Below are 13,108 nucleotides of genomic sequence, written 5' to 3'. Positions count from 1 at the left end.
TTTTTATTGGCAGTACTACTATAACTTGTACTTATGCTATAGAAGTTACAGCCTATACTACTGCTGTACTCCAGTTGTTACTGCAGTACTTCTACTAAAATATACTGTAGTTCTTTGTACAGGCAGTACAATTACTTTTACTCCTGAACTACTACGTTAGTATTGAGGTTTCTTGTACTTAAACTGCTACTGTACTACAGCTGCCACTACTGCTTCTGGTACTACCACTAAAATAAATGCTACTTCTACTAAGAAACTTACTTTTACTCCCTTTCTTACTAATACAGCTATAATACTCATTACCGGTACTAAAACTCCAATACTCTTATTCCTACTGCTCCAATTACTGCAATTCTGTTTTTACTGCATTTCTATTTTTTTTAATGATACTACTGTTTCTGTTAGTCCTAGTACCGCTGCTATTACTTCAACTACTTCTAGTACTGTTACTTTTAGTACTTTTATTGGTACTAGCTAATCCTACCATCATTATTGCTACAACTGCTATGAGTACTAGTCGAACTGTCACTAGTATTACGTCTTTAAAATCTCCTCTTGAAGCTGCTTTCTTACTTTGACAAGTATTTAAAAAGTAAAGTACTCTTAAGTGAGGCTGTGGTGCAGTGAAGGCAGCAGAATACTGGAGCCTTTCCAGGTTAATTTAAAATATCTACCTCCAAGAACGTGTCCTGGAAATCTGTACAATGAACCCAAACATGGCCGCAGCTTCCTGATGCAGGGGGTAAGCTGCTGGTGAACAAGTTTCACTTCCGGCTGTTGAGCGTCTGATGAAACTTGTGGTTGACATCATCGGGTCTAACATACAAACAATCACCTTGTGAAATAGGAAGTCAGAGCGCTCTGCTCGCCGTGGAGGAAGACGCAGAGTCGGATCAGAGCAGCTCCGGCTTTCAGACTCGTTGGTGATCATGGATCTGCTTTGGATGATCCTCCCGGTGTTTCTGCTGTGCGCCGAGGCCGAGAACCTGACTGAGGTCAAAGGGCAGCTGGGGCACAGCGTCACCTTAAACTGCTCTTGGAACGCTTCAGATGTTTACTGGTACATGGAGATGCACAGCCAGGTCAGAGTGCCCGTCGCCCGCTCTTTCGGTAAGGATGCCGAAAATAGCCAGTACTGCTTTGAAAACACTTTGAAAACTAAATATCAAGCCTTGGAAAACAGACTTGTGATAACAAACATCACATCAGAGGACCACAGACTTTACATCTGTGCCGTGAAGATACAAGGCAATATATCTTTTAAAGACGCCTTCCGCCTGGTCTCAGGTAAGAACCACAGCTTTTAACAAGAGCTTCTGTTTTACTTACATTGTTGTAAAAAGTAGTAGTAGTCTGTATTTTCTAATTTTGTTAATTATAGAATTAATAGAACTTTTGGATGGATGGATGTTGTTGGATGTAAGACTGCTCCACAGGGGTTGGATAACAAGATAGTATCTTAAAGTTTGTGAGCTCAGTAAGGCCTCAGGATGCTTCCAGTAAAGTGCGTTTTGTAGCTTCGAACAGCATCTGAACCTTTGTAACTTGTTCTGAAAGAGAAAATCTAACAATCTTGTTCAGCGCTGCATGAATTCAATTCAAAGGGTTTATTGGCAAAAACAACGTATTCAAAGCATCAGTTGTTGGTCAGTGTAATCTTTATTGCGAATGGTGGCAGTGCTGAATTATATTTTAGTCTGATAGGGATCTCGCATCCTCAAACATGAGGTGCAAAACAGACAATCGAAATATCTCGCCCACTTTAAGGGTTCAGTCTGTTTCGAGCCAACTAGTTAACTCAAAATGTTACCCGACTACATCTTAAGGCAAGATGAGACAAGTAATGTAAAATCCTTTAGAAGTGTATCATCTAACAGCATCTGTGACTCCCCACACATTTCCAACATTGAAAAAGAGGCGCCTACACCAGACAGCTGTTTCGCTCAACTTTAACAGGTCGGTAGGCCCACTTTAAGGGTTCAGCAGCTTCAAAAGAACTAGCTCCAACAAATATCTTAAAACGATAGCGATGAGAGCTGAAACTGCTTTTTCTTCTTACATATAATTTTCAAAATGATGATAGTGTCACGTGGCGCTTGCAAATTGCACATAACTGTGAGAGTCCGGGCTCTCTCACGCCCCGACATTGGTTGTAAACAAAAGTGTCCATATTTTATGCAGTAAGGAAAATATTTCATGTTGGAAATAGCAGCTTGCAAATTTCATCAAACAGGCCCGAATGAACCAGCCATCATAGCCTCGTCCGGGCTGCCTGGCAGCTTAGCATAAAGAGAGGAATCCTGGGCAAACAGCTGACCTGGTTCTGTCCAATGGTAACAAAATCCACCTGCCGCGACCTCTTAAGATCACTGATTAACATGTTATGTTTGAGCCACCAAAGTGTGAAAACAACAAGTTGTGGCTTTATGGAGGGTTATGTGTCTGACTGTTTACTAACTGTTCAGAGTGACTTCCTTCTTGACACCATGAGATGTCATTTAACCAACTGCAACATGGTCCAGCACACATAAGCTATAACACTGCAACGTGTTGTTCTGATTTTAATCAGCAAGTTTTAGAGGCGCTTCTAGGTGGCAGCACGAGGCCAGCTGTTTACCCCTGTTTCCAGTCTTTATGCTAAGCTAAGCTAATCAGCTGCAGGTTGTAGCTGAATACAGTATCTCACAAAAGTGATTACACCCCCTGAATTTGTGTAAATATTTGATTATATCTTTTCATGTCTAAACCGCTGGCAACATAAGTCAGACATTAATGTGTGATGTGTTATTTTGAGGGGGCAGCAGATTTACACTGTTGCACAAGCTGCACACTCACTACTTTACTCTGGAGCAAGGTGTCATTTCGTCAGTGTTGTCACATGAAAAGATAAAGTTGCAGAAGTTGTTTTCATTCACTGCCAGACAACCTGAGGAGCACTTTGTTTGAAGCAGACCTTTACTCAGAATGCGTTGCCTCATTTTAACATCCACCTTGGTAAATATGAGTGAGTTTGATGACACATCAGTTTCTCCGTTCATCTTGTTCACTTCTCTTTTAGCAGACGTTCCTACTGTCGTTCCTACTGTCACTCTGTCCACCAACAGTGAAGCAAACAACCACCAGCAGCCGGCCAGCAGGACAATGTGGCAGAATGAGTCCGTCGTGTACAGCTCGCTCGCCCTGAATGTGCTCCTCGTCTCTCTGGTGATAGGTGAGTCTGTTTTTAACCCAAGGAACACTTTGTGATCACTATGCTCTTAAATACCAAGAGCTTCCGCATCTGTACTTAGGCTGGTATTTGTGCGGCTGGTACAGAAGCAAACTGCTGTAGGAAGTAATAATCCTCAACAGTTTCAAAAGCATAAATGGAAACTATTGTCTAATTACTGGATCGTGTTTCACAACAGTAAATCAAACAATCAGTTCATTAATAAATCTTCCACAACCATTCTGTGTAATCTTATCTTTGTTAATTTAATAGATAATGTTAATTGGATTATTAGTACTGTCAGAATCACATTGCTGTTGAGCTTAAAACAAGTCTTGCGTGTACAGAAGTGCGCTGCAGTCACCAAAGACAGAATCTGAAGTTGTTAGCATTTAGCTAAAACTGCCCTTCATGTCTGACTTGACCAGGTGGTTAACTCATTGTGTTTCTGTTGCTTTTTGCAAACCAAAGATGAAGTTTCACACTTTGGGAGTTGAGTTGTTTGTTCCGAAGTGTAGCTGTCGGAGACGAGCGTTTGACCAATTAAATTTAGTTTTACCTAGACGCTGGCGGAGAATCAGAGCTGACTGTAAAATCTATTTTAAACATTGATCGTCTGAAGCTCAGGGTGAAGGCCTATCAGTCACACTCACCTGACGCTCTGTCGGCAGGTTTGGTTTGTACATCTCTGCGTTGGCAGAAGAGAAACTGCAACTGCCAGGTGAACGAGCCTTCGCCCTTCACCCCAGAGACCCTGGAGACCCCCCAGGTACACAGCCTGCCGCTATTTATACTGTGACATGACTCTGCTCTCTGTGACTGCTACTGCTACCATTACTACCTCAGTCACTATCAGTACTACTGCTAACATTACTACCTCAGTCACTATCAGTACTACTGCTAACATTACTACCTCAGTCACTATCAGTACTACTGCTACCATTACTACCTCAGTCACTATCAGTACTACTGCTAACACTACTACCTCAGTCACTATCAGTACTACTGCTAACATTACTACCTCAGTCACTATCAGTACTACTGCTACCATTACTACCTCAGTCACTATCAGTACTACTGCTACCATTACTACCTCAGTCACTATCAGTACTACTGCTACCATTACTACCTCAGTCACTATCAGTACTACCTCAGTCACTATCAGTACTACTGCTAACATTACTACCTCAGTCACTATCAGTACTACTGCTAACATTACTACCTCAGTCACTATCAGTACTACTGCTACCATTACTACCTCAGTCACTATCTGTACTACTGCTAACATTACTACCTCAGTCACTATCAGTACTACTGCTACCATTACTACCTCAGTCACTATCAGTACTACTGCTAACATTACTACCTCAGTCACTATCAGTACTACTGCTACCATTACTACCTCAGTCACTATCAGTACTACTGCTACCATTACTACCTCAGTCACTATCAGTACTACTGCTACCATTACTACCTCAGTCACTATCAGTACTACTGCTAACATTACTACCTCAGTCACTATCAGTACTACTGCTAACATTACTACCTCAGTCACTATCAGTACTACTGCTACCATTACTACCTCAGTCACTATCAGTACTACTGCTACCATTACTACCTCAGTCACTATCAGTACTACTGCTAACATTACTACCTCAGTCACTATCAGTACTATTGCTACCATTACTACCTCAGTCACTATCAGTACTACTGCTAACATTACTACCTCAGTCACTATCAGTACTACTGCTACCATTACTACCTCAGTCACTATCAGTACTACTGCTACCATTACTACCTCAGTCACTATCAGTACTACTGCTACCATTACTACCTCAGTCACTATCAGTACTACTGCTAACATTACTACCTCAGTCACTATCAGTACTACTGCTACCATTACTACCTCAGTCACTATCAGTACTACTGCTACCATTACTACCTCAGTCACTATCAGTACTACTGCTACCATTACTACCTCAGTCACTATCAGTACTACTGCTAACATTACTACCTCAGTCACTATCAGTACTACTGCTACCATTACTACCTCAGTCACTATCAGTACTACTGCTACCATTACTACCTCAGTCACTATCAGTACTACTGCTACCATTACTACCTCAGTCACTATCAGTACTACTGCTACCATTACTACCTCAGTCACTATCAGTACTACTGCTAACATTACTACCTCAGTCACTATCAGTACTACTGCTAACATTACTACCTCAGTCACTATCAGTACTACTGCTACCATTACTACCTCAGTCACTATCAGTACTACTGCTACCATTACTACCTCAGTCACTATCTGTACTACCTCAGTCACTATCAGTACTACTGCTACCATTACTACCTCAGTCACTATCAGTACTACTGCTACCATTACTACCTCAGTCACTATCTGTACTACCTCAGTCACTATCAGTACTACCTCAGTCACTATCAGTACTACTGCTAACATTACTACCTCAGTCACTATCAGTACTACTGCTACCATTACTACCTCAGTCACTATCAGTACTACTGCTACCATTACTACCTCAGTCACTATCAGTACTACTGCTACCATTACTACCTCAGTCACTATCAGTACTACTGCTACCATTACTACCTCAGTCACTATCAGTACTACTGCTACCATTACTACCTCAGTCACTATCAGTACTACTGCTAACATTACTACCTCAGTCACTATCAGTACTATTGCTACCATTACTACCTCAGTCACTATCAGTACTACTGCTACCATTACTACCTCAGTCACTATCAGTACTACTGCTACCATTACTACCTCAGTCACTATCAGTACTACTGCTAACATTACTACCTCAGTCACTATCAGTACTACTGCTACCATTACTACCTCAGTCACTATCAGTACTACTGCTACCATTACTACCTCAGTCACTATCAGTACTACTGCTACCATTACTACCTCAGTCACTATCAGTACTACTGCTAACACTACTACCTCAGTCACTATCAGTACTACTGCTAACATTACTACTAATGCTAACGACTCTATTCATGTATCTACTGCCATCACTGTCTGTAGTCCACCTTGTCTTTGTCTTCATTGCTGCTGACAGTACTATCAGGTATAGTTCTACTCCTGTGCTGTACTTTGTGCTCTTCTCAGTACTCCTGCTGTGTATTTCAGTACGAGGAGATCCAGCTGTCCACCTACAGAGACCCCCTGCCCGTCAGTCCTCCTCTCGAGTGTATTTACGCCAAAGCTCAGCTGCCTCTATCCACGCTGCCTCGACAGTGACACCTGGGATCCTGGACTGATGGTTCTTAAACACCTGGACGGTACCTGGACACTGGTCCGCTCACCTATAGCATTTGTATTTATCATTTAGACAGTTGGACAGACGCTTGAGAAGTGAGAGGACGTGTTCTCCGCTACCTCAGACCGGTCTTGGTATTTGCGGTTGTGGACTCGGTGTTTCCCTCTCATAAAGCGAGCCTGGGTTGTCCACAACTAGATTAAGGTGGTTCAAGGTTCAGTTTGGTTGACCTGATAATAATCTGACTGTATTGTTTTTGTAATTTCTGAAAAGCTCTTATTTATGTGTTTGTGTCATTTATTTTCTTTGTAATTCATGAAAACTTTGCTCAGTAGTTTGTTTGTTTGCTGCCGACGGATTCTTGAATATATGAACATCTCTAACAGTTATTACAGTAAGAAATTGCACAAAGTTTGAAAATGTGTTAAAAATCATTTGTAGCAGCTAAAGGAACAACTGAGGACAATAAACACTGCATTCATGTTTCTTGTGTTCAGCTGGTGCTGAAACGGACTCGGATATGAGACGTCTTGTGATAATAAACATACTAAACTTCAGCATTACATCAAATTGTAATTCAATTTTTTTGTGTTTTCTTTCCTCCTAAATACAAAGATGTGGATATAAAGTCAGAAATCAGAATTTCAGTTTTTTCATAACTTAGGGTCTGTCTCTCTGCTGTCAAAGTCTGTTTTTAGAGCGACCACCATCTTTCTTTTAACCTCATCTCGCCCCCTTCATGTATTTGCATGTATTTCCGTTATAATGTACCAAACCATTGGTTTCTCTCAGAGACGATTAACAGAAGTTTGACGAAGCCCTGACGGTTGTTTAAGAGTGTTTGAACCACCTGGATGAAAAATATTCTGTCCGCTGAATTAAAATAAAGGTTTTTGACTTGTTTCCGAGGTTACGCCTCTGTTTCAGACTCGAACTAAAGACGTCAACCTGTCAGCCACCTGGAGAGGAATCAGAGGCAGCCAGGAGACAAAGATTTAAGACTTTTAATACAGTTCAAGACTTTAATCGTTCTCAGGGTTATTTTTTAAGAAACTCAGTGCAAAGATGCTTTTAGACGTGCACAAACCTGCATTATAAAACAGGAAGTGAGACTTTATCTCTGAAGCTGCTGCAGTCTGACCGGTTTACAACAATAACCCAGAGGAGACTCTTGTGGTCTGAGCTGAGTCAGAGCACTGGGTCTGACATCAGGCCGGCCTCTTGTGGTGTGTGGGGAATGTGACGTGTTCAGAGCTTCACTTCCTGTTTTACTGTTCTAAATATTTTAGAAGTAAAGTAGTACTACAACTCTGAGTATCACAGCATGGATCACCTGAAGTTTCACTTCTGATTGTTGAGCATCTCACAAAAGTTGGTATTTGCAGGTTTTGGGTCTAACATTCAAAACAATCACCTTGTGAAATAGGAAGTCAGAGCGCTCTGCTCGCCGTGGAGGAAGACGCAGAGTCGGATCAGAGCAGCTCCGGCTTTCAGACTCGTTGGTGATCATGGATCTGCTTTGGATGATCCTCCCGGTGTTTCTGCTGTGCGCCGAGGCCGAGAACCTGACTGAGGTCAAAGGGCAGCTGGGGCACAGCGTCACCTTAAACTGCTCTTGGAACGCTTCAAATGTTTACTGGTACATGGAGATGCACAGCCAGGTCAGAGTGCCCGTCGCCCGCTCTTTCGGTAAGGATGCCGAAAATAGCCAGTACTGCTTTGAAAACACTTTGAAAACTAAATATCAAGCCTTGGAAAACAGACTTGTGATAACAAACATCACATCAGAGGACCACAGACTTTACATCTGTGCCGTGAAGATACAAGGCAATATATCTTTTAAAGACGCCTTCCGCCTGGTCTCAGGTAAGAACCACAGCTTTTAACAAGAGCTTCTTTTATATTTCTTTAATGCTGGCAGCCACAGGTTGCAAGTATAGCTTTATTTGTCAATAATAATGTGAGGGTAAAATATCAGAAGTTGTAAAAAGCCACAGTTTCCTTTGTTGCAGTTTCAGGAAACAGCCTCCTGCTCTGAATGACCACATTTGAAAAGCCTACCATCATCGCTTTGTCTGAAGAAGATGAATGTTACATGAATTTGTTTTCTTTTTAATTCTCTGAAGCATCTCATCAGATCAACAGTTCATATTTGTCACTTTTCTTTTCGCAGATGTTCCTACTGTCACTCCGTCCACCAACGACTCTGAAGCAAACAACCACCAGCAGCTCGTCGTGTTCAGCTTGTTCGCCCTGAACGTCCTCTTCATCGTGGTAATAATAGGTGAGTCTGTTCATCCTTCATCAGTATTTTGACTAAAGATCCCTACAGCTACAGGAGATGCTCATCAGATCTCATAAATATAAACATGGATTCAGTACTGCCAGCCACAGATCTTGTGTAGGAAACTTATTTCCACACCAAGTAGAAAGTGAAGGACATTTGCATGAAAGCAAGCTGGTGGTGAACTTCTCCTGTTTCTGTTGCTTCGTGCAAAGATTTGTTGTAAGAAATGAGCAAATCTGTCTCCATGGACAGTTAAACAGTGATCGTCTGCAGCTCAGAGTGTCGTGGTATTAGTTTGACTCTCCTGATGCTCTGTGGGCAGGTTTGGTTTTTGCGTCTCCGTGTTTGAAGAGGAAGAACTGCAACTGCCAGGTGAACGAGGCTTCACCCTTCACCTGTGAGAACCCAGAGACCCTGAAGACACCACAGGTAAACAACCTGCTGCTATCAATGGATATATATTCGAATACTAGCCTACTACTTGTTACGGATACTATTACCTCTGTTACTGCCGAGACTGCCATTACCACGTCTGCTAATGCTACTCGCTGCTAGCCAGGAATAATGCTACTGCTAATGCTACTTATACTGTTTATTTATTCATGGTTCATTTGATAGAGACAGATGCATCACTATACTGGACTGAAAACAGTTATCTGATACAAGTATGAGTGTTTATAGCAGATGCTAATTACCTTCCTGTAGAACTTCTGCTGCTGGTACTACTACATATTTGTTACACTTACTACTACTGTTAATATCAATTCTACAAATACTACATCTAGAGTTACTACGTAACCTTGTACTGCACCTTTTCTTCTTCTACTTCTGCCAGCAGCGCCAGTGTCAGTACTGTTTACTGTACTTTGTACTGTTCTCAGTACTCCTGCTGTGTGTACGAGGAGATCCAGCTCCCCACCTTCAGAGCCCCCCCGTCTGCTGCCTCTTCTCCAGAGCTGCCTCGACACCGACTGGGACACCTGGACGGTTTCTGAGCACCTGGACGGTACCTGGACTCTCCGCTCACCTGCAGTATTTATATTTGACATGTAGACAGTTGGAAAAATTAGTCCAGATGCTTCAACTGGATGGATGAAAAAATATTCTGTCCTAAAGATTTTGAACTTGTTTCCCAAAACAAAGATGGCAGCCTGCCGGCTACCTAAGCAGGAAACACAGTCGTAACTTGGGAAACTTTAAACACATCTATTATAATTCGGATGACTCATGATTCAAACAAATCTCTGATAAAACATGGCAGGCACAAATTAGGCAAGGCAAGTTTATTTGTACAGCACATTTCAACAACAAGGTAATTCAAAGTGCTTTACATAAAACATAAAAGCAACAGGGAAATATAAAAAAGTTTAAAAGCAACATAGGGAAATTGAAAAATGACACATTAAATTATAATAAAAGTTACAGTGCAGTGTGCAAGAGTTCAATGGAAAATAAAAACAGGCTGAGGGGTTGAGCAAATAATTGAGTTACAATAATTTTGAAAAGAGAATAAACAGAGAAGTGCACTTAATCTGCTCTCTCTAGCTGGTCTGTACTCGGCTGCATCTTAACCAAGTAGTTTTAGTTTCCTGCACTTAACCAAACCTTAACCATAGCCAAGTTAAATAATTTGTTCATTCATGTGAATAATGCTAGGCCTTCAGTCTGAACAAGTTCACCAGCAGCGGAGAAACTCGATTTTACATTTGTGTTTTTACATTAAAACAAGCTCAAAGCTTTTTAATCCGTTTGATGACCTGCAGGTCTCCTACATTAAGACAGGATGTGGCGTCGTGTTGCTGCTCCTGCTGTCTCTCAGACTTTAGTTTGAAAAGTGCTGCAGACGTTTTAGTGTCTGACTTTTATAGATCAAAAACCTACAGAACCCAGAGGAGACTCGAGTCTTGTGGTCTCAGCTGTGTGCGAGCGGCGTCTGACATTAAGCCGGCCTCTTGTGTCTCGCAAACCTCGGTGAAGCTCATCAGGGCCGACGGCGCCTTGTGAAACGAAGTGAACAGCACTTTTCTCACAGTGCAGCTTTGCCGGTTTTAACCAAACAAATAATGTGTTTTGTTAACGTCTTATAATTTGCTTCAGGTTGAGTCTGAACAAACATCATCTCTGAGCTTTCTAGCTGCTGCAGAGACGGTGTTTGACTGAAACTCAACAAAAAAGGCTCAATCCAGCATCACAACAATCCCTCTGTCCGTTCAAAGGTGTAGCCTTCAACATCTCCTGACGTTACAGCTTACTGCAGCCCAGATTTAACACCTTTTTCCATTAATTCTAAAGGCCTGCAGACCCCGTACATTAGGGCAGGATGTCAGCGGGCGACTTTGAGGTCAAGACAAATAAAAACTGAATCTGTTGAATCTGCTGCTGTCTGGGAACTTCTCATTTGAAAGGTGTTGCAGAAGTTTTTAGAGTTGCTGTCTTGCGGTCTGGGTTGTGTGTGAGCAGTCGGTCTGACATCAGGTTGGCGTCTTTGTGGTGCTTCAAAGCTTCACTTCCTGTTTCTCGTCTGAGCTGCTCCTACAGCTGTATCCTCACTTCATCGACTTTAATCCTTACAGATCAGATTAATAAAGTGTCAAGTCAATCTCATCCGTACATACAGTATCTCACAAAAGCGAGTCCACCCCTCACATTTTTGTAGATATTTGGTTAATATCTTTTCATGTGACAACACTGGATAAATGACACTTTGCTACAGTGTACAGTAGTGAATGTGCAGCTTGTGTAACAGTGCTAAACTGCTGGCAAGCAAAGTCAGACATTAATGACTGTGTGATGTGTTATTTTGAGGGGACAGTAAATTTACACTGAACAGAGAGACAGAAGCAGCGAATTACCCAAAATATTTTACTGTTGTCTGTTTAGCAAAGCTGCCGCAGAAGCTGTTGGACACGTTTCTGATGTGTTAAAGGAGAGACAACCTGTCAGACAACCTGAGGAGCACTTTGTTTGAAGCAGACAGCTTGTATAACAGTGTAAATCTGCTGTCCCCTCAAAATAACACATCACACAGCCATTAATGTCTAAACCGCTGGAAACTAAAGTGAGTACACCCCTAAGTGAAAATGTCCACATTGGGCTCAATCAGCCATTTTCCCTCCCCGGTGTCATGTGACTCGTTGGTGTTAGAAAATCTCAGGTGTGAATGGGGTGCAGGTGTGTTAAATTAAATTTTTGCTCTCACACTCCCTCCTGCTACTGGTAACCTCATGACCAAGAACTCTCTGAGGTTCTGAGAAAAAGAATTATTGCTCTACAGAAAGATGGCATATAGATACTGTATACTTTTCAGTGGTTTCTGATGACGTGCATGAAGCTTGCAGCTTTGCAACACTTCACAAAACCTCAAGAGACAGCTTTGATGTAAACATATTAACCCTTTAATATCCCAACCAGAATAACAGAGTGTCACAGATGACTGTTCAGGTTGAGTTCTTCATTTTTAACCATGATGTCAAAATGTGTTCTTTGTGTGATGATTAACAGGGATAGAAGACATCTGAGTTACACACTTTCTCTTTCGAAACTTTGGGGATGACCTCAGTCTTCAGTTGAGTCTAAAACAAGTCACAGTTACTGTAAAATGCTTCCACAGTTGGGAACGTTTGGCCTTAGTTGACGTATTAGTGTTTTCATTGCTCAACGGTGTCTAAATTTGTCCTTGTCTTGACATCCAACACCAACCTTTAAACTGGTAACGTAACGTTCTGACCACGGCTCCGGCCTGATTTCACTAACATCATGAAACTATTAATGTTCCCAAACATCAAGGCCAAATGTAACTGAGCACGTCATGTGTTACCTTCTTAAAAAAAGAGGTTTCAAGACTTAAACCTCTTGTGGTTTTCATACACTGACTGGACTGTGTACCTAATAAAGTTCTCCTTTTCACTCATATGTGTCTCAGTTCCTTAAATATTTTAGATGCTTCGTGTTGTGTAACAGCTTCTATTTTGGGCAGAACAAATTCTAAAGGGGAATTTCATGGAATATGTTCTCTGGAGCAAATTTACTTTTAAAACTTGCTTATTTTCGCAGAACTGTTTATTTTGAGTCATATAGCATGGTAAGCATAAAAGCCCATAATGCACTGCAACTGCTTCATTTCTTATCTCTTGCTTTTATCTGTCATTCTCTTTTAACAAAACATTTAAATCAATAACACTTTTAAAAGCTCTGTAGTTCTCTGCAACTTAAAAAAAAAACCTGTGATATTACAAAGAAATAAGACCTCAAAACCTCACAGAGACAGAGCTGGAGTGGTTTCTCTGCGCACTCTCCTTCCTGAAGGCAACCAAAAGG

The 13,108-nt window shown here is 41.6% G+C and overlaps 2 protein-coding genes across 4 annotated transcripts; both read left to right on the top strand.

The window, feature by feature from the left end:
* Positions 1-214: 214 nt before the first annotated feature.
* LOC119884727 lies at positions 215-7,406 on the top strand (the record flags this gene model as incomplete). Of its 2 annotated transcripts, none has more annotated exon segments than XM_038695052.1 (4): positions 215-1,287; positions 3,059-3,211; positions 3,880-3,977; positions 6,375-7,406. In XM_038695052.1, coding segments are annotated over 4 exon segments (720 nt in total). In that variant the 3' UTR covers positions 6,486-7,406.
* Positions 7,407-7,805: 399 nt separating this feature from the next.
* On the top strand, positions 7,806-10,182 carry LOC119884726. Of its 2 annotated transcripts, none has more exons than XM_038695050.1 (4): positions 7,806-8,370; positions 8,678-8,788; positions 9,114-9,220; positions 9,630-10,182. In XM_038695050.1, exons 1-4 carry the CDS (start codon positions 8,013-8,015, stop codon positions 9,885-9,887), a joined length of 834 nt encoding a protein of 277 aa, XP_038550978.1. In that variant the 5' UTR covers positions 7,806-8,012; the 3' UTR covers positions 9,888-10,182. The 2 variants fall into 2 exon arrangements, with proteins under 2 accessions (XP_038550978.1, XP_038550979.1); XM_038695051.1 differs by having other exon boundaries at positions 7,809-8,370; positions 9,673-10,181.
* Positions 10,183-13,108: the final 2,926 nt, after the last annotated feature.

The sequence above is a fragment of the Micropterus salmoides genome, unplaced genomic scaffold (genome assembly GCF_014851395.1).
Source record: "Micropterus salmoides isolate LMB-PRFRI ecotype aquatic unplaced genomic scaffold, ASM1485139v1 Ms_hic_scaffold_3633, whole genome shotgun sequence".
In the NCBI taxonomy this organism is placed as follows: Eukaryota; Metazoa; Chordata; class Actinopteri; order Centrarchiformes; family Centrarchidae; genus Micropterus; species Micropterus salmoides.
The sequence above is the reverse complement of the archived record's forward strand: the minus strand, read 5'-3'. Positions and strand labels throughout refer to the sequence as shown.